This window comes from Capsicum annuum, chromosome 10, assembly GCF_002878395.1.
Source record: "Capsicum annuum cultivar UCD-10X-F1 chromosome 10, UCD10Xv1.1, whole genome shotgun sequence".
In the NCBI taxonomy this organism is placed as follows: Eukaryota; Viridiplantae; Streptophyta; class Magnoliopsida; order Solanales; family Solanaceae; genus Capsicum; species Capsicum annuum.
In genome coordinates, this window is record NC_061120.1 from 214,695,853 (window position 1) to 214,722,224 (window position 26,372).

The window sequence follows — 26,372 nt, forward strand, 5'->3', positions numbered from 1 at the left end:
CTTCTACTTAACTAAACTAGAAGCCCCTCTACAAGTCCAAAAATAGATCATTTTGTCTTTATAGCTCACACAAATAAAATCTCGTGTTTGAACCCTGATAAAAAAAATGCAGTAGAGAGTATTTTTCCCTTTGATTAATTGGAATATTAATGTGAATATCTAACACTGGAAAAAAATTAGTTATAAGCTATGATTTCTAGTATCTTGAAGACAGAAGATTGGGATTGGTCATTTGTCCTTCGATTTAATATAAGGTTTAAAAAATTATTTAAAAACTAAAAATCTCAAGTCAAAATATACTACTAAAGGCTAATAATTTGGTGCACAAAGTATTCCGTACTAGAAGAATTTGAAAAGCAATTACATTCCGAGGAGTTATGCAAGCATTAATGACTATTTTCGAACTTCTCATAACCTATAAATTACAAGAAGATAACTTTATCATTGCTCGAAAACTTTGCTTATTAGTCAAAGTGTACTATTATTCATAAAAAAATCTAGGAATAATGACGAATATAGATTAATTGGAGTAGTATTTTAAACAATCACTAAATTCTATATTATATCTAGTACATTTTAGAAAATACATACTCCCTTCGTTTAAAAAGGAATGACCTACTTTGACTTGGCACAAAATTTAAGAAAATAAAAATGATTTTTGAATCTTTTGGCCTTAAATTAAAGTAGTGTCAAATGTACCAAAATGTCCTTTAATCTTGTGGTCCTAAACATGCCATGTGAAAATTTGAAATTAAAATATTGTCAAAAAAGGAAAGAGGTCTTTCTTTTTGAAAAATACTAAAAAAAAAAAAATGTAGGTAATTCTTTTTTAAACAGAGGTAGTATAAAATATGAAAGCGTATGCAGGAAAATAAATACGTCACCTACTATACCATTACCAATGCGCTTACCAAATTAAGATTCTTAAATTATGAAGGTAGAGATAGTTTTACTTAGGATATTGTTTATTTTATAATTTTTTAAGATATAGAATGCGGATGTTGCGCTGGATGTTTGGACTGACTAGAGGGGATAGAGTTCGGAATGAGACTATCCGGGAGAAGGTTGGTGTGACTTCAGTGGAGTGCAAGATGCGGGAAGCACGATTGAGATGGTTCGGACATGTGAAGAGGAGGGGCATGGATGCCCCGGTCCGTAGGTGTGAGAGGCTAGCGTTGGATGGTTTTAGGCGGGGTAGGGGTAGACCGAAGAAGTACTGGGGTGAGGTGATTAGGCGGGACATGGAACAGTTACAGCTCACCGAGGACATGACCCTAGATAGGAAGGTCTGGAAGACGCGAATTACGGCAGAGGATTAGGGCCAGTTTGGGTCGCTAGTGTAGGGAATTACTTGGTGGGGGTTTTATTCTTGTTATGATTCCGTGTTCTGTGTTTCATGTTTTATTACGAATCTGTGTGCTTTCCTCTGTTTTATATTACTTATGGGTGCCGTATTTATGTTATGTAATCTGCTTCTGTGCTTTACTATGTGTTTGTGTGGTATCTCGTGCCTTGAGTTGGGGGTCTATCGGAAACAGCCTTTCTACTTCATCAAAGGTAGAGGTATGGACTGCGTACATCTTACCCCCCAGACCCCAATAGGTGGGAATACAGGTTTGTTGTTGTTGTATAGAATAGTTTTTTCCATCGAAGTAATGAATGATGCATAGTAGTGTTGGAATTTGGGATTGTCCAGTTTAATTTTATGGGTAGAAATAGTGTTGGAATCACTTTTTGATCTTGTTTCATGGGGCATAAATTATTTTTAATTAATTATTCGATATCTGCGATGCACTAGTCTGATTAATTTGGACCCTCTACAGTACCACTTTGAAGTTTCATCGAGGATTTTAGCTTTCATTTCTTTCGTGTCGGTGTGAGATTTATCTAAAATATTATTTAAAAATATTATTAAAAGTTGCAAAAAATATTCTCCCGCTATAAATTTTATTATCTATAAATCATTTTCTTGTCGAAAATCTTAATTTTTTCTCCACATTCTTAATTTGGAATAGTTCTGAGCCAAAGATTTATTAAAAATTGTCTCTCTATTTCTTTTGAGGTAGTGGTATGAATTGTGTATGCTCTATATTCTCCATACCTCACGTTGTAGGATTACACTGATATATTATTATTGCATTCATATATGATGTATTTATATGTAATAAATATTTTAAAAAGAGGATTAGGATTTAATATCTCAAATAACCACTCAACTTGATGAATTAAACTAGCAAACATTATCTTTCTTTGTTTAGGATTAAAAAAAAAAACAGCTTAACTATTACCACTTGATGTCCTAAAAAGGTGTAAACCCAGTGAAATATGATATAAATTTGCCTTTTGATTTTTTCCCTTTTTTTTTTGTTTGGGGGGAGGGGAGGAATAAAGAGATTAATTTTTTAGAAAATTTAGATATTTAAAAATTATATATTCAGTGCACTAAAACTTTCAATATGCATGCAATTTGGGAGAGGATCAGAACCACAAGGAGTTATCGTACATAATCTTAACTTGTATTTTTGTGAGAGGCTAGTTTCACGACTTGAATCGATGACCTCCTGATTACATAGAGACAACTTTTATTAGGATTTTTGCCCTGAATTTCCTACCAAATTTAAATTTTATATTTCTTAAAAGAAAAATAAAAGTAATATCATAATTACTTTTATTTTTTTCTAAAAGGAAAATGTAAAACTCTTTCATAATTGACTAATCTGTTTGTTGGAGGAATGATTGTTAAACTATATAAATAGAAGATCCTTTCTCATATAATAACACAGTAACATCTACAATATATTTCTTAAAAGTCTTGTTTAGGGGGAGATTTTCTCCCAATAAGTTATAAGTTTTCAATATTATACTCAATATGTAGGTCGTTCGACCAAACTATATTAATAATATGTTTTTTTAGTATTATTTTATATGTTGTCTGAATTATTGTTTCTATAATTTGTAAAATATTAGCTTACGTATGACGCTCTCTCGATTTCAAACTCAACAAGTGGTATCGATTACTTCAAAACCCCATTATTTAATAATTCAATATGATGAAAGGTAGTGATTTATATATAACTTTGTTTGATTTTTCTTATCTATTTTTTTAAATTTCCTCCCTGTTCTTTTTTATTTGTGTTTATTTATCATTGCTTTCATCGTATTCCACGTTCTATAATGACAAAATCTCTTATTTTATTGATCTTACTTCCTCTGTTCGCTTTTACATGTCATAAATTTTCTAATTGTATTTCTATTTTTACTTGTCATTTTTGACATATCAAGAAAAAATAATTTCTTATTTTCTATTTTATCCTTAGTGTTAATTATTATTTTATCAAATTAATTTCAACACACAAAGTAAATTTTATTTAATAGGAATATTATGATAAAATGACTATTAATTAGTTATTTTTTTTAATAACTAGATATCAAATTAAATAATGATAAGTACAAGCGAACAAAGAGGGAGTACTTATTTTATTGATCTTAAAAATAAAAATTCAGACATTTCAAATGATTTTTCGTTTTCCATTACAACTTTATTAAAGTTAAAAAAGAAATCAAATTTGCTGTTCTAATTATATTAAAATATTAGTAAAAGTCTATATGGTTAGAATCTCGAAAATGAAATTATGACAAACTATTTTATATGTGCCATAAATAAAGTTTATTCGTCTTACCCAACTGGTTTTAATGTGATGGAACCCACACTCAACCTAACCATTTCTTATGACAATCCAGAGATTTCTTAAATCAAGCATAATTTCTCACTTTTTGGCTATTACATTTCATCTCAAAAATATTGTTAAAGCAAGAAATTAATTAACCAAAAATGGAAGAATCAAAAGTTTGCATGAATGTTTATGGAAACAATGGAGGAATTAAATGGAGTCTTCAAGGCACCACAGCTCTTGTTACTGGTGGTTCTAAAGGCATTGGGTGAGTTTTTAAAATTCACAATTGAATTTTAACATGTAGAGGTAAGTGACTTCGGAAAAAAACAAAAACAAAGTGGTTTAGACAAATTTTTTATGTCGATAACCTCGTATCAATCAATCGAATATTGATTAGTACGTAATCAATCGAACACTACTTGAAAACGGTTTTTCTGCTTCAAAATGGATTGCTCCAAATGTTCCTGAAAATTCTTGTTTCCGTCGGACCATTTGTATCTATATGTATCAGGATCCCGATTCATGGATCTCTCGGTTCAAAAAATTAAAATAAGAGGATCGAACTATTTCTTCTGAATTTTTTTCTTAAATTCGATAAATATTTGTTGATTGTATATTTCATCCCTTTGTTAGATAGCTTAGCTTTCCCTCTCTTCAATCTATATCAGATCCTTCATTACTTCTTCGCCAATACCTTTTAGCTTTTCTTTAGCTATTACTTTTTTCCGGTCCACGCTCAATCAGAGTAGTCAGTGTGATTTCTCCGTCCTTCTTTGACGAAATGGATGTTGTAGGAGAGGTTGAGCATGAGGGACATAGTTTTATGGAAATGGGTAGATTCTTTAAGCAGGATGTAGAAACGAATTCAAGATTTGAAGTTAATACTCCTAACACAAGTCTTATTAATATTATTGTGACACTAAAATTGTCGCTCACTTGTCTTTTATTTTGTCTATTGGTGATATTTAGGTATGCAATAGTGGAAGAATTGGCAGGTCATGGAGCAACTGTATATACATGTTCACGTAATGAAAAGGAGCTACAAGAATGTCTTGAAATTTGGAGAAAAAATGGACTTAAAGTCGAAGGTTCTGTTTGTGATTTATTATCTCGTACAGAACGTGAGAAACTTATGCAGACTGTTGCAGATGTGTTTAATGGAAAACTCAATATTCTGGTAAGATTAATTATCCCCTCTATTGATCACTTATATATTGGGATCTTTATATAAATAGCTAATCTATTCACTATCTACTTTTTCTAGTAGATATACATAGATTTATACACAAACTACATGAATTATACATATAATATACATTTGACAACTATTCAGATTAATTCTTTTTAAGCTGATCTGATATATAAAGTTACTGGTAAATAATACTTGATTTATTTATCATGTATAGAAATTAAACTATTTTTGAGAAAGTTAATACAACTATTTGACCAATTTTGTTCATGAATATTTTATTAGGTAAATAATGCAGGTGTGGTGATACACAAGGAAGCTAAAGATTTCACAGAAGAAGATTACAATATAATTATGGGAACAAATTTTGAAGCTGCTTATCATTTATCTCAAATTGCTTATCCATTATTGAAGGCTTCTCAAAATGGAAATGTTATTTTTATCTCTTCTATTGCTGGATTTTCAGCTTTGCCCTCTGTTTCTCTTTATTCTGCTTCCAAAGGTAACACTTTTGAAACTTCCAATTAGTTGAAAATAGTGATAATATGTCTCCTGTGAAATTAGTTGAGGTGCGTCGAGGTGTGTCAAAGTTGATGCGAATACCGCGATTATCCAAAAAAAAAAAAAAAGATTTTGTAAACTATTATTTCGATTCTTCGTAGAAGATCAATTATTTGAATTTACATATAGATTTTCAAATTACATAAAAATTAATTAAAGTTTACAATAGCACGCAAGTTTCAATTTCACTTATAATCTCATCTTTATTTGTCTTTTTTTTCCTTTCATTTAGTGGTAACCTTTTTTTAATTTTTTTTTTAATACTATATATAATATATAATATAGGTGCAATAAATCAAATGACGAAGAACTTGGCATGTGAATGGGCGAAGGAAAATATCCGTGTCAATTCAGTTGCTCCAGGAGTTATTTTAACTCCACTCGTTGAAACAGCAATCAAGGTATAGTAGTAATTTCTTTTATATATTTTAGTTTTTTTGAATTTATTTACTTTTCTATCAAAATAGCAATATACTTAAGGCGGAAGGAAATTCAAACCCTTAAAAATTCTATAAATTAGAAGGAGAAATTTTGTCACTTTATAAGTGTACGATATATTTATTATCACTACAATTATAAAATGTCATGAGATCAAATTAAAACGAAAACTATGATTAATGAGAATTCATTGAGTTTGTTGTTATTGATTAATTAGAATTTGTTTAGTTAGACTCCAACTTATGCATGGTTGGAACATAACAATTATTAATGTCGTACTAAAATAAAATGAAAAAATATCAAAATATACATCTTAACTTACCATATTTACATAAATTTCTATCCTTATGAAGTAACTACAAAAATTTCAACTAATTATGTATCTTTGTTGGATGTATTGGGGAGCTAATTATGTATCTCAACAGACCCAAAATAAAAAAAAAATATTTGAACTAATTATGTATCTTTACACGGAAAAAAATTATCTATTCATAGAATATATTATCTATCTCGATAGATTTAAAAGCTAAAAAAAAATTATTGTTAAAACTTATCTAGAAAATAATGATTCTTTCTTTGTGGTGGTGTTTTTTTCTCCAAATAACAATTTTTTATGTACTGCAGAAAAATCCTCAACAAAAAGAGGAAATAGATAATTTTGTGGTGAAGACTCCAATGGGCCGGGCCGGAAAGCCCGAAGAAGTGGCTGCGTTGATAGCTTTTCTTTGTTTCCCTGCTGCTTCTTACATTACGGGCCAAATTATATGGGCCGATGGTGGATTTACTGCTAATGGTGGATTTTAGATATTAACAAATTCAATAATTCAATAATTTAGATTGAATGACTATAATTGAATTGCAATTTGTAATGGGATCCAAAACATTATATTAAATGTTGTAGGTTTTCAAAGGATTTGAGAAGCTATATTATATGTACTAAAAAGGGCAGAGGCAGTCCGATGTATTAAAACTTTCGTTATGTGTAGAATTCAGGAAAGAATCCGCCACAAGAGTGTATTGTGTGCGGCTTTACCATACATTAATATCGGAGGCTGTTTCAAAGACTTGAATTCACGATAAAAAGAATTTATAATATCAGTTTACTTTAGTTAGACATGATAATTTATTACTCTTATTTGTAAGTTATCATATAATGTTTGTTATAGAATTTTCCTATTATTATAAGTCAACTTAACATAATAGAGTAAAAAATAATAAAATGGTAATCCATATGAGGTAAATTCGTATCTTTTGATAGTCTTTTGGAATAATTTGTCATTTCAAAAAGTCCATGAGTCTTCATTGATTTTGGTTTGATATTCGCATTTACGTCTAGTTATATTCAGATTCGAATTGAAAAGTCTCATATTAGGGTGTAAACTGCTCCCTAACAAAGGCAACTCCATATTCAGGAGTACTTAAACCCAAAACTTCTAATTACGAATGAAAGCACATCAATCCATAAAATTATGATTCGTCCAATTCATTTGCGTTTGAATGAGTTAGTGATTAGTTTATTTTAATAATTCAATTTACTTTGACTCGTCCAATTTAACGCATTTAAAAATTAATTTATTGATATAAAACTTTAATGTATATATACTCTCAATTCATGAATTTAGCAAGCGTATTGTGTCATGTCTAATATTAATATGCCTGTTGAATTTAAGTAACAATATGAGAGTGACTATAGTCTATAAAAATCAAGACTTAAATGAACCTACATCAATCCTTCTTCGTGGTTGTGAATCAATTAATCAATTTGGAAGATGAAAGTACCTTTCAATAATTCAATCGTACAATAATTTAGATTTGAATGGCTATAATTGAGTTGAAATTTATAGTGGAAAACATACATGGTGATATCACCTTTGTTACAAAAAAAATTCCTACTATTATAAGTCAAATTAATTTAATGGAGTAAGAGATCAATAAACTGATAATGCACAAAATTTAAACTTATATGACATAGTTATACAATAGTCTGTCATTTTCTTAAACAAGGGTACAATTAAATAAATGTTTTTAATGTCATTACTATTGATGTTAAAAGGGTTCCTTATTTGTTAGAAAAATAAAATCATGTCTATTTTATAAAGATGATTCCTTTAGATTAGTGAAGCGTATTGCATTTGCATTAATATATTGAGTATGTTGTTGTTATTGAGTTCGCGTAATAAGATTCAAATTGCAAATTAAATGGTTGACTTTTTTGCTTTCGTGCAAGTAATATACACGAGATTTGATCGCATCTTTTGAAATAATCAGTATCATTAAAAAAAGTGCTTGATATAATCAGCATTACTGAATTTTAATAGTATACTAGTGAAGTTAGCCGCGTTTCGCGCGGTCATAAAATTATTTATGTTTCATGCAGTCATAAAAGACTTCACTAAATTTACGACTTAATTTTTTTAACATCTAATTAAATTTAAAAGTTTAAAATATTTAAAATATTTTTTTTACATGAAAACATTAAAGTACTTTCATGTAAAATGTTTTAATCTATTTTGGGTAGTTAAACACATAAATTAATGTGCCTTAATTTTCAACCGTTATAATATTAATTCAAGAAAGAAGTTATCATAAAGATAGGGAGAAAGAAAAGCCGAGTGCTCGTTAAATTTATTTTTTTGTGACATTTAAATCTTTTTTAATTTTCTTTCACAAGATAAAATACATATATATCTTTAATAGTGAAAATAAATCTTGAATATTCAAATTCCTTCAACAATAACGGAAATCCAATAAATACAGTTTTTTTGAATATCACAATTGAGATTGAAATTTGATAGTAATTTCAATTAAAGTAGTTGAGAACTATCAATTCAACCTTTGAATGTCATAAATACAATTTGATAGTTTTTTTTGATAGTAATTGAGAGCTATCAATTCAACCTTACCAATTTTAAAGGAGAAAAAAATGGATTATGAAGAAAAAGTTCGTTGATATTATCACTTTCCATTATTTTAATTCTAACATTTGCAACATTAATGAACTATTACTGTTTTACATTCTATAGTTGTAGCTTATATTTTTATTCGCAACAATTATAATTGTAACCTAAGTGTTTATTAGCTGAACTATTACAAGTCACGACGACACAATATATATACTTTTTGATTAATCAAATGTGTTAAGCTGGCGTACTTTTTAATTCAAATAGTTAAGAGATTATTATTATTTAGTGAAATAGAGAAAAACATCCAAAAAGAAAAAAAAAAGATCTCAAGCGATAAAGAGATACTACATCACCTTATTTTAGATGTTTATAAGTATTTAAATTTAATTTGTTAATACTTTCACAACTTTCATCTTCTTTAAAATCTAAATCTAAAAAATATTTTAAAAATAAATCAGGAAAAAAAATATAGAATTAAACTCTTTTTTTCACAAATTTATAGACCAATTGGTAGTTTACTTTCCTTCCTCTTTCTGTACCTGAAATACAAGATGACAGAAAATTATTGTTAAGATGATTATTATGATGATCATAAGAAAATATTATTAAAATGGATCAATAAAGAGAAGAGGAAAAGATGAGGTGTAATTAAGAGTATTAGCAAAGTAGTTCTTGAAATTTATAATGAAGCATAAAATAAATAAAATAAAATTTGTGAAGACGAAATTTTCTTTTAAAAAATAAAAATAAAAAGCAGATAAAAAGCCAAAAAATATAAATTTTTGGTCAAAGAACTATATACATCATCTTCTAATAAGCTACATTTATATATAAATAAAGATTGCATATTTAAAGATAAATGCTTATATAATAATATATCAATTAAGTTTTATGTTAGGAACAAAATAATTAATATAAACAAAGAGTAAAACTTTATAATAATTTTTTTTATCGAATAGTACATCTTGTATTTGGTGAAATAGTTATTCGACAAATTTACAATAAGCACGAATATGTGTATCTCTATTATTAATAAACTATTAAAAAAATTTTTATTTTTCTAAACTAATTTGGCCATCTCTCTAGATGCATTATACATTCTTCTTCGTTTTGATGATAAACTTACACGAAATTAATTTGATCATTCTTTCTTTGATAAATTTTGTACCGCCATCAAACTTCCTCCTTCATCCTTGGTGAACTTGTGTTTGGTTCTTATTACACAAGAAGAAACTTGAGAAAATTGAAGGAAAGGTGTCTTTTAAGTCTTGAATGAAGGATTGGTGACATTGACCAATTTAAAGGGTCAAACATAATTAAAAAACTTGATTAGGTTAATTGTGGACTTGATTAATATTTTCTAAACTTGTTAATCTTTTCAAAAATACAAATTAACCCACACCCACAAAACTTCCCTCCCTCTACAAATCAATCTCTCTCTCTTCTCTCTTTCTCTCGATAGTTTCTCTCTCTAACTTCTCTCAACCAATAAATTTTCAAATTTCTACCTTCAATCCCGTTCTTTTTTTACTTTTAACCGTCAGTCGACGTGACAACATTCTCCGGCAACAACAACTTCGAGTTCTTCATCGTTTCTTTTCGATTTTCACAAGTAAAAAATTAGGGCTTTTAAGTTATGACGAAAATGAGGAACTTGATTTGTTGGTGTTTGTTATTTTTTTATGTTTTTTATTATTTTTTTAATGTTTGTTATTTTTTAGTTGAATTTCTCATCCGGATGTATCTGCTACTGCTGTTTTTTAATAATGGATAAAACATGTAATGTGAATTCAACAGATGAGTATTTACTGCAACAGATTACTAATCTGCGTAACATATTAGTCATATATGTTGCAACAAATTAGTAATATGTTGTAACATATATGACTAATCTGTTGCAACATATATGATTAATTTATTGCAACAAATGAGTAATTTATCGCAACATATATGACTAATTTAGTACAACAAATGAGTAATCTGTTGCGACAGATTACTCATCTGTTGGATTCATTTTATAGTGTTGTAATATGAATCTAATATATGGGTCATCTGTTAGAACAGATTAGTCATATATTGCAATAAATTACTCACTTGTTGCAATAGATGACTCATATGTTGGATTCATGTTGCAGCTTCTATCCATTGTAGTAGTAGCAGATACACCAAATAAGAAATTCAACAAAAATTATAATTTTACTTACAAAATAAGCTATAAAGTAATGTTCAAGTGATATACGAACAAAATTTGACCTACAAATTTTTTAAAAAATTTCAACAGGGGCACAACGAATAAGTAAAACACATGAAATAATGTACCATACATCAAATGCAAAAGGATCAAGGTGACAAACATTTGAGTTCTCCTAAAAACGTTTAAGTTCTCTAATATTTTAATTGCTTTCTAATAGTTGACCCATCTGTTACAACAGATTTTCTATCTGTTTGATAATTTTCAACAGATGAATCATCTGATGCAACATGTTAGTCATCTGTTGATTCAAATTAAGGAATTATTAGTAATAACTAAACTGATATAGCTAAAATTAAAGACGTCTCTACGAAAAGGGACAAAGATTTGTGTTCTCCTAAAAATATTTGAGTTCCCTAGTACTTTAATTATTTTCCAACATATTATCTATTTGTTGCAACAAGTTAGTCATCTATTGCAACAGATGTTTATAACAGGTTAGTCATTTTTTTAATTCAAATTAAACAATTATTAATAATAACTAAATTAATTTAATTAAAATTGAAGACAAGTCTTTAATGCAAGACCTTAGACAAGGGGACAAATGTTTGAGCTCTCCTAAAAACATTTGAGCTTGCGTATTTTAAATTGCTTTTCAACATATATCGAACTAGGAACCAAAATGAGCCACGGAAGTGAAAAAGTGACCAAAATAGGCCACCTATTTAAAAAGTTACCAAAATAGGCTAAACGTGATAATTTATTACGTTTTCTACTTTTTTCTTAATGGTCAACTAACGGAGTTGACTTTTACTAAAACGTAAGAATTTCTTACGTTTTATATTTTTTTTATAAAACGTAAGAAATTCTTACGTTTTATAAAAAAAATGTAAGAATTTTTTACGTTTTACACAATAACCGAGGAAAAAAATACAATGAATTATCAAATCAATTAAAAAGGTACTAAAAAAAGAGTTGTTCAACGTAACAAAAAGTTACGTTCTTAATTTTTTTATAGCAGTGGTCCCCCACCCACAATTCCTTTTTCCACAAATGTCCCATTACTTCTACTTTTTCCACTTTTTACATATGATAATTATGAATTTTTTTATTAGTTAAATTTATTTATATTTTACATGTAGTTTAAAGAATTTATTTTTTCTAATAAATTTTTACGTTTCAAATAATTTTTTTTTTAAAAAAGTATCAATTACCTCATTAACTTAACAATTTGCTTATATTTATTCTATATAAAAAAATAATCACTTCTATCCTTAATTATCCGATTTTTATTTAAAAAAATTATACTTTTGAGTTTTTCTCTACTCCAAAATAGTAAAATGTTGAATTATCGTTGATCAAATATGCTACTATATACAAGAATTATATTTTTTTAGTAGTGTTCTTGAACAAATATATTTTCTTATATTAATTTAGCAGTGTTCCTAAATTAAATTGTGATTTTTTTACTTCATTAATTATAATATGAAACGTATTTGTGCATGTGAGTCTCCTCAATATCCTAATCGAAACACTAATCGAAAACTACGATGAATCACTCTCCGAAAAAATTAATTTCATATTTCTAACACACCAAAAAAATATAATTCTTGTATATAGTAGCATATTTGAACGACGATAATTCAACATTTAACTATTTTGGAGTAGAGAAAAACTCAAAAGTATAATTTGTTTTATATAGAAATCGGATAATTAAGGATAGAAGTGATTATTTTTTGATATAGAATAAATATAAGAAAATTGCTAAGTTAATGAGGTAATTGATACTTCTATTTTTTAATTTTTTTTAATGTAAAACGTAAAAATTTATTACATAGAGGAAAAAATAAATTATTTGAACTACATGTAAAATATAAATAAATTTAACTAGTAAAAAAAATCATAATTATCATATGTAAAAAGAGGAAAAAGTAAAAGTGATGGAACATTTGTGAAAAAATAAATTGTGGGTGGGGGACCACTTTTATAAAAAAGTTAAGAACGTAACTTTTTGTTATGTTGAACAACTCATTTTTTAGTATCTTTTTAATTGATTTGATAATTCACTGCATTTTTTTCCTCGCTCATCGTGTAAAGCGTAAGAAATTCTTACGTTTTATATTTTTTTTTAATAAAACGTAAGTATTTCTTACGTTTTACCAAAAAAATTGTAAAACGTAAGAAATTCTTACATTTTTGTAAAAGTCAACTCCATTAGTTGACCGTTAAAAAAAATAAAAAACGTAATAAATTATTACATTTAGCCTATTTTGGTAACTTTTTAAATAGTTGACCTATTTTGGTAACTTTTTAAATTCTATGGCTCATTTTGGTTCTGAGTTCACATATATATTATCTATTTAATAATTTCCAATAGATGAGTCATATGTTGCAACAATTTAGTCATCTGTTCTAACATATATCTATATTTGTTGGATAATTTTCAATAGATGAGTTAGATGTTGCAACATGTTAGTCATTTGTTGTAACAGATGTCTATATATGTTTGATCATTTTCAACAAATGTCTTTAACTGTTTGATCTTTTCCAACAGATTACTCATCAATTGCAACATGTTAATTGAAATCGTAATGGAACTTATCAATTCATCTTTAATTTTAGTTATATTAATGTAGTTATTACTAATAATATCTTAATTTGAATCATTTCAAATAAAATTGGTCAATTAACACTTTATTCAAGACGAATACACTTAGATGATCATGTAATTACTATGAGATTAATTGAAATCGTAATTAAAATTATCAATTTATCTTTAATTTTAGTTAAATTAATTTAATTATTACTAATAATTGCTTGATTTTAATTATTTCAAATAAAATTGGTCAATTGATCATTCTACTTAAGACGAAACACTTAGTTGATCATGTAATTACTATAAAATTAATTGAAATTGTAAGTGAATTTATTAATTCATCCTTAATTTTAGTTAAATCAATATAGTTATTTCTAATTATGACTTGGTTTGAATCATTTCAAATAAAATTGGTCAATTGATCACACTACTCAGGACGAACACACTTAGTTGATCGTGTAATTACCATGAGATTAATTGAAACAGTAATTGAACTTATTAATACTAGTTAAATCAATTTAGTTATTACTAATATAATGACTTAATATGAATCAATAGATGACTAAGATGTTGCAAAAGATGAGTAATCTGTTGAAATGACCAAACAGATAAAGACATCTGTTACAACAGATTAGTCACCTATTGCAATAAATTAGTAATCTGTTGGAAATAACAAATTGATAAAGTCATATGTTGCAACAGATTGGTCATCTGTTGGAAATGACCAACAGATAAAGACATTTGTTATAACAGATGACTAAGTTGTTGCAACAGTTGACTCATCTATTGAAAATTATTAAACATATAGGATATATGCTGGAAAATAATTTAAAATACTAAAGTTCAAATGTTTTTAAGAGAACTCAAATGTTTGTCCCCTTGTCTAAGGTCTTATTTTTAATTTTAGTTAAATCAATTTAGTTATTACTAATAATTGCTTAATTTGAATCATTTTAAATAAAATTTATCAATTGATCATTCTATTAAGGACGAATACATTAATTGAAATTGTAAGTGAACTTATCAATTCATCTTTAATTTAGTCAAAATCAATTTATTTATTACTAATAATGACTTAATTTGAATCATTAATATAAAATTGGTCGATTGATCACTCTCCTCGAGACGAATACACATAATTGATCATGTAATTACTATGAGATTAGTTGAAATTGTAAGTGAACTTATCAATTCATCTTTAATTTTAGTTATATCAATTTAGTTATTACGAATAATGGTTTGATTTGATTCATTTCAAATAAAATTGGTCAATTGATCACTCTAGTCATGACGAATACACTTAGTTGATAATTTAATTACTATGAGATTAATTGAAATTGTAAGTTTATCTTTAATTTTAGTTAAATCAATTTAGTTATCACTAATAATATCTTAATTTGAATTATTTCAAATAAAATTGGTTGATTGATCACTCTACTCGGGACGAATACACTTAGTTAATTAGGTAATTACGATGAGATTAATTGAAATTGTAAGTGAACTCATTAATTCATGTTTAATTTTAGTTAAATCGACATAGGCTTAATGTGAATCATTTAAAATAAAATTGGTCAATTAATTATTCTACTAAGGATGAAACACTTAATTGATCATTTAATTACTGAGATTAATTAAAATCGTAATTGAACTTACTAATTCATCTTTAATTTTAATTAAATCAATGTAGTTATTTCCAATAATGGTTTAATTTGAATTATTTCACATAAAATTTGTCAATTAATCATTCTACTCAGTACGAAACACTTAATTGATCATGTAATTACTATGAAATTAATTGAAATCGTAATTGTACTTACTAATTCATCTTTAGTTTTAGTTAAATCAATATTGTTATTTCTAATGATGACTTAGTTTGAATCATTTCAAATAAAATTGATCAATTGATCACTCTACTCAGGACGAACATAAGTAGTTGATCGTGTAATTACCATGAGATTAATTGAAACTGTAATTGAACTTATTAATTCATATTTTATTTTAGTAATCTATTTAGTTATTACTAGTAACGGCTTAATGTGAATCAATAGATAAGTAACATGTTACAACAGATGAGTAATCTGTTGGAAATGACCAAACAAATAAAAACATCTGTTGAAAATAACCAAACAGATATAGACATCTGTTGCAACAAATGACTCACTTGTTGCAACAACTAATTCATTTATTGAAAATTATCAAACAGATATAGACATCTGTTGCAACAGATGGCTAAGTTGTTGCAATATATGACTCATCTGTTGGAAATTCCTAAATAGATAAAATATCTGTTGAAAAATAATTTAAAATACTAAAGCTCAAATGTTTTTTAGGAGAATTCAAACGTTTTCCCCCTTGTCTAAGGTCTTGTATTCAATTTAGTTAAATCAATTTAATTATTATTAAAATTGCTTAATTTGAATCAACAAATGACTAACCTGTTATAAGCTTTTGTTGCAACAAATGACTAACTTGTTGCAGCAAATAGGTGATTTGTTGGAAAATAATTAAAATACTAGGGAACTCAAACATTTTTAGGAGAACTCAAATGTTTGTCCCATTGTCTTAAAGACTTGTCTTTAATTTTAGCTAAATCAATTTAGTTATTACTAATAATTGCTTAATTTGAATCAACAGATGACTAACATGTTGCAACAGATGATTCATCTGTTGAAAAGTTTCAAACAGATAGAAAATCTGTTATAATAGATGGGTTATCCATTAGAAAACAATTAAAATACTAGGGAACATAAAATTTTTTAGGAGAGACTCAAACGTTTGTCCCCTTGATCCTTTTGCATTTGATGTATGATACACTATTTTTATCTTCTTTACCTGTTTCATGAAATTTTTCATGTGTTTCACTTATTCGTTGTGCCTTTGTTGAAATTTTTAGAATTTTTTTACGTCAAATTTTGTTCGTATATCACTTGGACATTACTTCATAGGTGATTTTGTAAGTATAATTATGATTTTTGTTGAATTTTTTATTTAGTATATTTGCTACTGCTACAATGGATAGAACCTGCAACATGAATCCAATATATGGGTCATTTATTGCAACAAGTGAGTAATCTGTTACAACATATGAATAATCTGTTGCAATAGATGACCCATATGTTGGATTCATATTACAACACTATAATACAAATCCAACAGATGATAATCTATTGCAATAAATTAGTCATATATGTTGCAACAGATTACTCATATATTGCAACAGATTAGTCAATATGTTGCAACAGATTAGTCAATATGTTACAACAGATTAGTCAATAAGTTACAACAGATTACTCATCTGTTGGATCCACGTTACATGTTTTATCTACTGTTGAAAAAACAGCAGTAGCAGATACACCCAGATGAGAAATTCAACTAAAAATTATAATTTTACTTACTAAAATCACCTATAAGTAATTCCAAAGTGATATACAAATAAAATTTGACCTAAAAAAATTTGATCAAGTAGCAATAGTAGCGGTAACAACAATGTTCGACAACAAGAAGATGATGATGATGAACAAGAAGAGATGATAATGAAGAACAAGATGATGATAATGAAGAAGAAGATGATGAATAAAGCAACAACAATAATGAACAACAAAAATCATGAGGAGAGAGAAAACTCCAATAAATGAGAAGAGAGAGAAACGTGTTTTTTCCCCTCCATTTCTAGTTATATTAGGCTTTACATTGGATCAAAATGTAAACTAAAAAGCTTGTGAGTTATTTTCAAACTTTTCTTACTTTCTTAATCCTTAATAAAGTAATTGTCACCTCCACTCAATTATTAAGACTTGTGTCACCCACACTTCATTTTAAAACTCTTTGGTCACCTGTGACCCAAATCTCCAAGAAACTTTGATAATATATCTATAATCTTCATCATAGTAGCCATATTGTGAATCACATTTTCAATGCCCTCTCTTTTGGTTATTGAACACATGATTGCTAAAAACAATGAAAAAGAAGTTTGAAAAGGAGAAAAAAATATATACTAATAAAAAAAAAAAGAGGAGAAATGGAAATGAGCATTCAAAAACTCTATAGATTATTATTATTTATATATTGATCAAGTAGTTGAGAAGATATTTTATTAAATAGAGAATACAAATAGTTGGGGGTTTTCTCATAACTCATGAGATATAATTAGATGTAGTAAATATGATATAATTTTTTAAATTGATAAAAAAATTAATAAAAAGAATTATGGAAAAAATTCAAAATAAGGAGAAAAAATGAATAGTATTGGAGGCCATAGAGAGGTGCCACATCATCCTCTCTATGTTTCTCTTTTATATATATATACTAGTGAATTTGATCGCGCTTCGAGCTGTTATTTTATAAAATACAATGAATAAATTTATAATTTAATTTCAATATATTCTCCTATTATTTTAGTCTTTTACCTTATATAGAAAATTTTGCTCGACAGTAATCACCGGCATATATTTATTTTACAGCCTCAAACTATTTAAAAATTATGTAATAATGACTTAAATTTTACAAAGTGTATTATTTGATTACGATCATGAATAAGGTATAAAAATCAGAAAATAAATAATAAATCTACTTCAAATAAGTGTCACACCCCCTTTTTAACCAAAAGATTCATTTTAATGGTCAAAAGGATTTTTATTATTAAAGTGACAAAATGAAGATAATTGTTTCGAAAAAGGATTATTTTTACATTCAAAACTCAGAGTCGCCACTTGGCATAATCGGGTGTGCCAAGTCACCTTTGGAAATCCTTTTTTAAAATGGTTTTGACTCTAAAACTGATCCGCAAACAAGGATTTCAGATAAAAAATTCTGTTGACCGAGGGGAAGGTGTTAGGCACCCCTCGATCCCGTGGTTCGACCACGGTCGCTTGGTGGAGCGTATCGACTAATTTGACATGAAAAATGTATAAACCACATAAAAACACATAAAACAATCAACCACAAACAAAACGAATCCTAAATATAGTGTCCAGTATAATTATACAGTCCAAAATAAAAAGGTACTGAAAAGTAAACCTACACTAATCCTAAACTACTCTCCAATGCTTTACCCGATGCCTCGGGCCTTGATCACAAGCCTCCTTTACATACATGATACTTCAGGGCATTCCCCGGTGAATAAATACATGAAACCTCGGGGTATTCCCCGATCAAATGAAAACACTCGAATCAGATATGATAAACTAGAAAATATTCAAAATACATTCCACATTCAAACAAAAAATACCTTATTCCTAAATATTGCCTACCTGAACCTATATTTGCCTACCCATTCCAACATATCATAACCAAGTTCCGACAATATTCATAACCATTCCAAAAACAACAATAAACCAAAGTTGATCCAAATTCACTATTTTATCAAATTTTCAATCCTCACTCCCCAAATCTATTTTTTTAACCGCATGATTAAACCAATTCTATACGCCATTCATCAATCAAATTTTCACCTCCAAAACCAACATCAAACAAATAACAAACGGGGATTCAAACATGCCAACCATACAAATCATTCATAATCATATAAAATTAGAAGAAGAAAAGGTAGAATTGGACCTCAAGAGCTTTCGATTGACTTAATAGAGAATAAGAGCCTTCCCAAGAACCTCGAAGAATACAAACGAAATCTTGACTCTCCAAACCAATCAAAAAACAGTACAAGAACACGATAACCCAAATTTTGATTCGAACGAAAAAATCTACAAAGCGCAGATGAATACCCGAGACTAAAATATGATAAAACCAGAAGAAACTGCATGGTCAAAACCCTTGTAGATGCAAACAATGGCAAGAATAGTCGAAAAGGGATAGAATTCCGATAATATTTAACGTTTTCTGATTAAGTTTAGAAGTTTCCAAGTTGAGTTCTCTTGGAACCCCCCCCCCCCCAGAAAAACGAGGGAATTTATGTGATTTGAGGTTAGTTGGTCAAGTCGGAAAAAGGAAGTCGACTTCCAGCAAGGGTATCACCGGAGCGACGCTAAAATCGAGTCGACTTACTACTTTCTCTTGAGATCTACCTCGAACCCCCTCCGTTTCTTTCCCTCTCTCTCCGCTACTCTCACTCTTTTACTCTCCCTACCTCACGATCTCCCTCTCAATCTCTCTGTGGTGTGATTTTTGTGTGTTTTTGTATGAAGGAGATGAATTGTGAGCTGTGAGTGTATTATCTTCTATGTGTGTGTGCATCTACACCTGTGGGATTGTCGTCATCCATGGAGTTTTTTTCTCAGCTTCCTGTGTGTGTATATGCTATTTTTGATGAAGATGTTGGTGTATGTATATATTCTGTGAGAGTGCCAAAAATGTGAGTCCCTGTGTAAATCCCGTGGGCTCATGTATTCAATGGGAATCCATTATAATGTGTAGATAATTTTCCTTTTCTTTTTTTTTTTTCCTTTTTTTGAATTAGTTAAGAAGGAAAAAATGTGAGAAAGGTGGGATAGGGGTACATGTGGGTATGAGGTGGGGGTAAGGATGGGGGTAAGTAGTTAGGATAAGGTATAAAGGGGGTTAGGATAGGATAAAATTTGTTAGGGAATTTGTTATTTTTGTTCTTTTATGAGGGATAATTACACGGTTGAGGGTACATGGTAAGATAAGGTAAAAAATAGAAAATATTCTTTCGAGGAGGGACAAAATTATGTGTCTACATCTTGCCCCTCTTTGCATGTAAATACAAAGTGTTTTCATATAAAGAAGTAGACAATGAGACAGAATTTTGACCCGACCATTATTCAAAGGAAAGAAACGAAAGGAAGAAGGACAACCGAGTTGGAGAGTCGAGTGAGGTCCCGTCGAGGCTCCGGTCTGCGGCTCTGTCATTACATCAAAAATTTAAATTACAAGTTAAAAACATAAAAAAATTACAAAAATCCTATCTATGCAGCTTCTTTGACTCTTGACTTGAGTTTCATCACCCTATTCTTCAGGCGGGCTCCTGATTTGTAATTTCTACAACTTGTTGCTTGGCTTTCAATTTCTTCACCTTGTTGTTTGACTTTTCATTTATTCGCCTTGTGCTTCAGGCGGGCTCCAATGTTGCTTGAGTTATCAAAATAAGGAAGTGCGTCTTCTTACCAATGCCTCTTGAATTACCAAAACAAGGAAGCACGTCTCCTTACCAATGCCGCTTAAATTACTAAAATAAGGAAGTGTGTATCCTTACCAATGCTGCTTGAATTACCCAAACAAGGAAGCACATCTCCTTACAAATGTTGCTAGAAATACCCAAACAGAAAAGTACGTCTCCTTACCAATGCCTCTTGAATTACCAAAATAAGGAAGTGTGTCTCCTTACCAATGCCGCTTAAATTACTAAAATAAGGAAGTGTGTCTCCTTACCAATGCTACTTGAATTACCCAAACAAGGAAGCGCGTCTCCTTACAAATATTGCTAGAAATACCCAAACAGGAAAGTGCGTCTCCTTATCAATGTCTCTTAAATTACCAAAACAAGAAAGTGCGTCTGCTTACCAATGCAACTTAAATTATCAAAACAAGAAAGTACGTCTCCATACAAATGTTGCTTGAATTGGTCAAACAAAGAAGTGCGTCTCCTTACAAATATTGCTTGAATTACCCAAACAAGGAAGTGCATCTCCTTACAAATGTTGCTTGAATTACCAAAATAAAGAAGTGCATCTCCTTAAAAATGCCGGTTGAATTATCCAAACAAGGAAGTGTGTCTCCTAACAAATGTTGCTTGAATTTTCCAAAAAAAGAAGTGCGTCTCCTTATAAATGTTGCTTGAATTACCAAAATAAGGAAGTGCGTCTTCTTACCAATGCCGCTTGAATTACCAAAACAAGAAAGTATGTCTCCTTACAAATGTTGCTTGAATTGTTCAAACAAGGAAGTGCGTCTCCTTACAAATATTGCTTGAATTACCCAAATAAAGAAGTGCGTCTCCTTATAAATATTGCTTGAATTGCCCAAACAAGGAAGTACGTCTCCTTACAAATGTCACTTGAATTACCCAAACAAGGAAATGCATCTCCTTACAAATATCTCTTGAATTATCCAAACAAGTAGTGTATCTCCTAGAGTTATTGGATGATGAGTTTTACCATGGTTTTGATTACCAAACCTATGCAACAATATTATCTCTTGAATTTGTGGAAGTGAGGCATTGCAACTTTTGATGTTTAGGCTTTGAAATCCTTGATTCGAAGGTAACATGTGTTCCTGTTTCATAAAAAGAAAAGTTGTTAATTTAAAAACATGGTGGCTGATTTGTGGCTTTAGCTTTCGTGGCAATCACTCTTGCCCCGATCACATTAATCTTGCTTTCAACCATTAGCATATGTCATTGATTCGCTGCATCATTGATCCGAACTCAGATTATTAAGAGTGACTCTGAAACAAACACAGTATTTCTGCTTTGCCATGCTTCTCAAATAAACCCTTTGAACCATGATATTTCCATAATTTCCCAGACTTGTCTGTTGACAAAACTTTCTGCATGCCTTATGCAGCTCACAATTATATCTCTTTCATATGTTGGCCTTTTGTCTTACTTTATGCAATTGAGGAAGCTGGTAGCCAGTTTTGAAATCTTTTCTCACTCATTTTGACACGGACTTGACTAAAAAAAAATATGACAATGATTTTCTATTTGAATAACTGACTCAAGAAAACATAGTAAAGATAAAGAAAAGAAAGAAAAGACAGTGAATGTCCCCATTTGAAACAAAGAAATGAAAAATTTATCTAGAAATGACAGTCAATTCTAATGATTATGCCATGCATTTTGGATTAAGTTGCCTGATCTTTCTATTAAAACTTTCTACCAGTTATTCTTGAGTTAATGACCCTGAAATTGAGTTACTTGCTTGGACCCATTGCATTCGAAGAGCTCATTCGGCTAGTGGCACCTTGCAAGGTTTTCCCCAACAAGTCTCTCTCATTTTCTTTCTCTCAGCTTACTATTTCCCTATGGTGTCTGTGAGGGTTATTCACCAATGAGAATCTTTTATTTATATTTTTATTAACTCACAGTCGTCTTACAGTGCTCGTGAGGGTTTTCACCGATAAAACTCTCTCATTTTTATCTCTCTCGACTTACCATCGCCTTATGGTGCCCGTAAGGGTTTTCACTAATAAGACTCTCTCATTTTTATTTCTCTCTTGATTCCTTATGCTAAGGAAGACAAGTAGTTCCCAAAATGTATCATCATATCCCTTGAATGCTTAGCCTTAACATTCTCAAAGATAGATCTGAAGGTTTTTCTTTGATTGTACCTTGGCTTTTAGATAGGGTTAGAAAGAAAGGATGACATGAGGCCCAAACGACACTTGAAGTAGGGTAGGATTTACAACTTTTGGAATCGACTCAAACAATGAGGATTAACCCATGCCCCAATTTCTTTGGCTAGGTGACTCTAAACTATTTATTTGGTTGGACCCAGCCCAGAGTAGGGTAACCTATGTATCTCACCCTCGAAAGAGGAGAATCAGGTCATGCGTAGTTCTGACAGCTTATTTTGCCTGATTTTGATTTCTTCTTTTTCTTTATTTTTCTTTTATTGACTCTTTTTTTTGTACTTTTCCGACTCTATTTTACTTGACACTTTTTCTTTTTCTTCTTTTTGACACATTTTTTGAAACTCTTTTTTTTCTAACTCTATTCTTTTGCGCGACACTTATTTTTTGAGCTTTGTTGACTGTATCTTGATTCCAAAAGAGGGGTATGAAATAAAACTAAGGCTCAATGGGGTATATAAAGGATGACATAATGTTTGGATAACAGAATAAAATACCTTCGTCATATCAATCCTTGAAAATACTAGTACATAGCATGCAATGTGAAAGTGCACGATCAACATCACTTATGACATGTTTTACAACACTAAATTGCCCCGAACATGTGTGCCAATTGTTCTTCTACCCTTGTCAAACATACAACTCTACTTTCGATGTACATTCTCATGCTGAAGGACTCATGGCTTCGTGGAGCTGATCTTCTCTCTGTTACTTTTGATATAGGATCGCACATTCACTACTTGACCTAATTTAGATATGTCTTTCAATTGATGACCAAGTTATTCTTATGATTCTCAAAATAATTGCCTTAATTTTCAAAGAAAGCTTCAACTTAATCACCAAATGCCCCAGCACTCTATCTATTTTCTCATATGCTCTCTTTTTCTAACTTTAACCCTCTAATTTCATGCTCATGCTTAAATTGGATTTTAAGATCTGGCTGAAAATTCCGCAAACATGTCATATCACTAGAGTCAGCATAAAATGTACTGTATAAAGAAAACAAACAAACAACACATATTTAAAACACAAAGGAAAAGAGACACTTCATTTATTAAAATAAAAGATAGAAGGGTTTGAACATAACGACAAATGGACAAACCAAGATAGATCCCGAACTACAACCCTAAAACAATTCGGATAACAGAAAGTAAAATAAAATAAACTACCAGACCTCTTCCTAGTAAGGAGAGAGGTGACTTCTCAATTGCTCAACCTGACATCTTAGCCACTGGTTTGTATATCAGCATGACTAGAACTTTCCTCACTGTCAATGTTTTGCACCATAGTCGATTTATCTTGAATCATCTTTTCTATTTCTCTTTTCAAGGAATGACAATCTTCAATATTGTGACCCTGAACATTAGAATGATATGCACATTGTACATTAGGATCAAAATTTCTTCAATGCGGTTTCGGAGTATACCCCAGGAGAGGAGTGATCATGCCCCGCTGTACAAATCTCTGAGATAAAATGGCATATGGCTCTTCGATTGGTGTGAAACTATCCCTCGACTGCTGTCTCATTTCATTATTTGGATTAAATTAAAAACCAGGTCTAGAAGGGCTTCAGTATGTATGTGGAGTTGGAGGATGACTCGACAGAGTTGGTGTGCACCCGTGTGGGTAAGATGGGGGTTGAACATATGGTTATGCATTATACACTTGATCTGGAGGTAGGGAAATGGAGTGTAATGGATTTTGGGAAAGATTTTGTGGAGCTTGCGCATAAACTTGGGTTTGAGCCTTTGGGTAACGATGGCGTGGTCCTCTTTCCCTTTCTTGTTGTCCAACTACAATGGCAGATGTATATTTCTCATACTTCTTCCCTCTGACACTTCCCAAACCTTTTTGAATTGCTTGAGTAGTCACTTTCAATGTTGCAAAACTCACAATGCACTGGTCTTAATTCCGTCCTCTACCATATCCCTCATTTTTAGAACCTCAATAAATGGCTTGCCTAATGCAGGTAACACGTGTTAATAATAAGTTTCATCCTATGCTTGAATAAACACCTCCATTATCTTACTTTCTTTCATTGGCGGTTTCACCCTAGCAGCTTGTTCACGCCATTTAATCGTATACTCTCTAAAAGTTTCAATACTCTTTTTCTTCATATTAGTTAGGAACTTCTCGTCAGGAATCAACTCCATATTATATTGGAATTGTTGTACGAATTCATTAGCCAGGTCATCCCAACTATTCCACTTGTCGATGTCTTGGTCAACAAACCATTCCGAAACTAGGCCTGAAAGACATTCCCTAAAATAAGCCATGAATAGTTTTTCCTTCCCTCCAACGCCTCTTAATTGGTTACAATAGCACCTCAAATGTGCCACTGGGTCCCCATGTCCATCATATTTCTCAAAATTTGGCATTTTAAAGCCAGGAGGAAGGTTGACACCTGGAAACATACATAAGTCCTTATATGAGACACTTTTGTAACCCCCAAGTCCTTACAAGTTCTTCATAGCCAGTTCCAAACTTATCAATTTTTTGGTTATTTCCTCTTGTTCTTTTGTCAGAACAGGATTCTCAGTGTTAGGAGAAAATTTAGGCGGGAGAGTGTCACCGTAAATACTAGTCAACTTGAGTGCAGGCTCGAAAGTGTAACGCTGATCCCTAGTAATATCCAATGCAAGCTTTCTTGTAGAGTAAGGAGGCACAACTTGTGGATGAACATCAAAAGTAGGAGCTTCAGGTGGGGGTGGCACTGCAAAAGCATGAACAACAGGTGGTGCCGAGTATGTGGTAGTCTTGGATTGAGGAGTGAGGAAATGAACATTGAAAGTGGTTGGATATTGTTGCCAAGTCGATCCTGATGCATGTTGTGCCATATCAACAAAAATGAGAAATTGTGCATGTGACACGGGAGGCAAGCTAGAAAGATATTCTAGATTATTAGTGTGAACTGGAGGAGGCGATAACCCATTAGCCCAAGCTCGATGCATTTCTATCATTTAGTGGCTCAATTTTTGAATCTCTTCATTAGCTTCTAAATTCTCATTTCCTGAACTCCCTATCTGATTAGTGACAAAAAACTCGGTATCCTTGTTGGCCATAACCTTCTCTGTGACTTGGTGCAATATGGAGGACCAACCAAAATGCCACAGACCAACCACCTCAAACTAACTGAACAAGAGATAAAGATGCGTTAGAGTTCAACACTTTCTCAAAATCTCTTCTTTTTTTTAGAAGGTCACCAAACCCGAGAAGGGTGCCTACGTATCTCGCCCCCGAGAGAGGAGAATCAAGTGTGCGTAGTTCGTGAAGTCTTGCCAAAATGGCCAAATTAAACTCTTTTTTTTTTTCTTGAAACTTTAAGAAGAAAAGAAAATAACAATTTTTCAAAAGAATTGACGAAAATCTTTTTGAATTTTTCATCTTTAACATCCCTATACAAAATGAAATCTATGATTACCAAAGAAAAATCTTTTTTGGGTTTTCAATTTTGAATTTCATATGAACATAAAACTTGAACCTATAAAAGGAAAATCTTTTTGCAGTTTTCTTTTAAAGGTGTATATGAAATACTTACTCTAAATAAAGAGTGAAG

General features: G+C 30.3%; 1 protein-coding gene across 1 annotated transcript; it reads left to right on the top strand.

The window, feature by feature from the left end:
- Positions 1-3,502: 3,502 nt before the first annotated feature.
- Positions 3,503-6,976, top strand: LOC107854568 (tropinone reductase 1). The gene is made up of 5 exons (XM_016699579.2): positions 3,503-3,939; positions 4,644-4,851; positions 5,149-5,365; positions 5,710-5,825; positions 6,487-6,976. The coding sequence occupies exons 1-5, from the start codon at positions 3,833-3,835 to the stop codon at positions 6,664-6,666; spliced, it is 828 nt and encodes a 275-aa protein (XP_016555065.1). The 5' UTR covers positions 3,503-3,832; the 3' UTR covers positions 6,667-6,976.
- Positions 6,977-26,372: the final 19,396 nt, after the last annotated feature.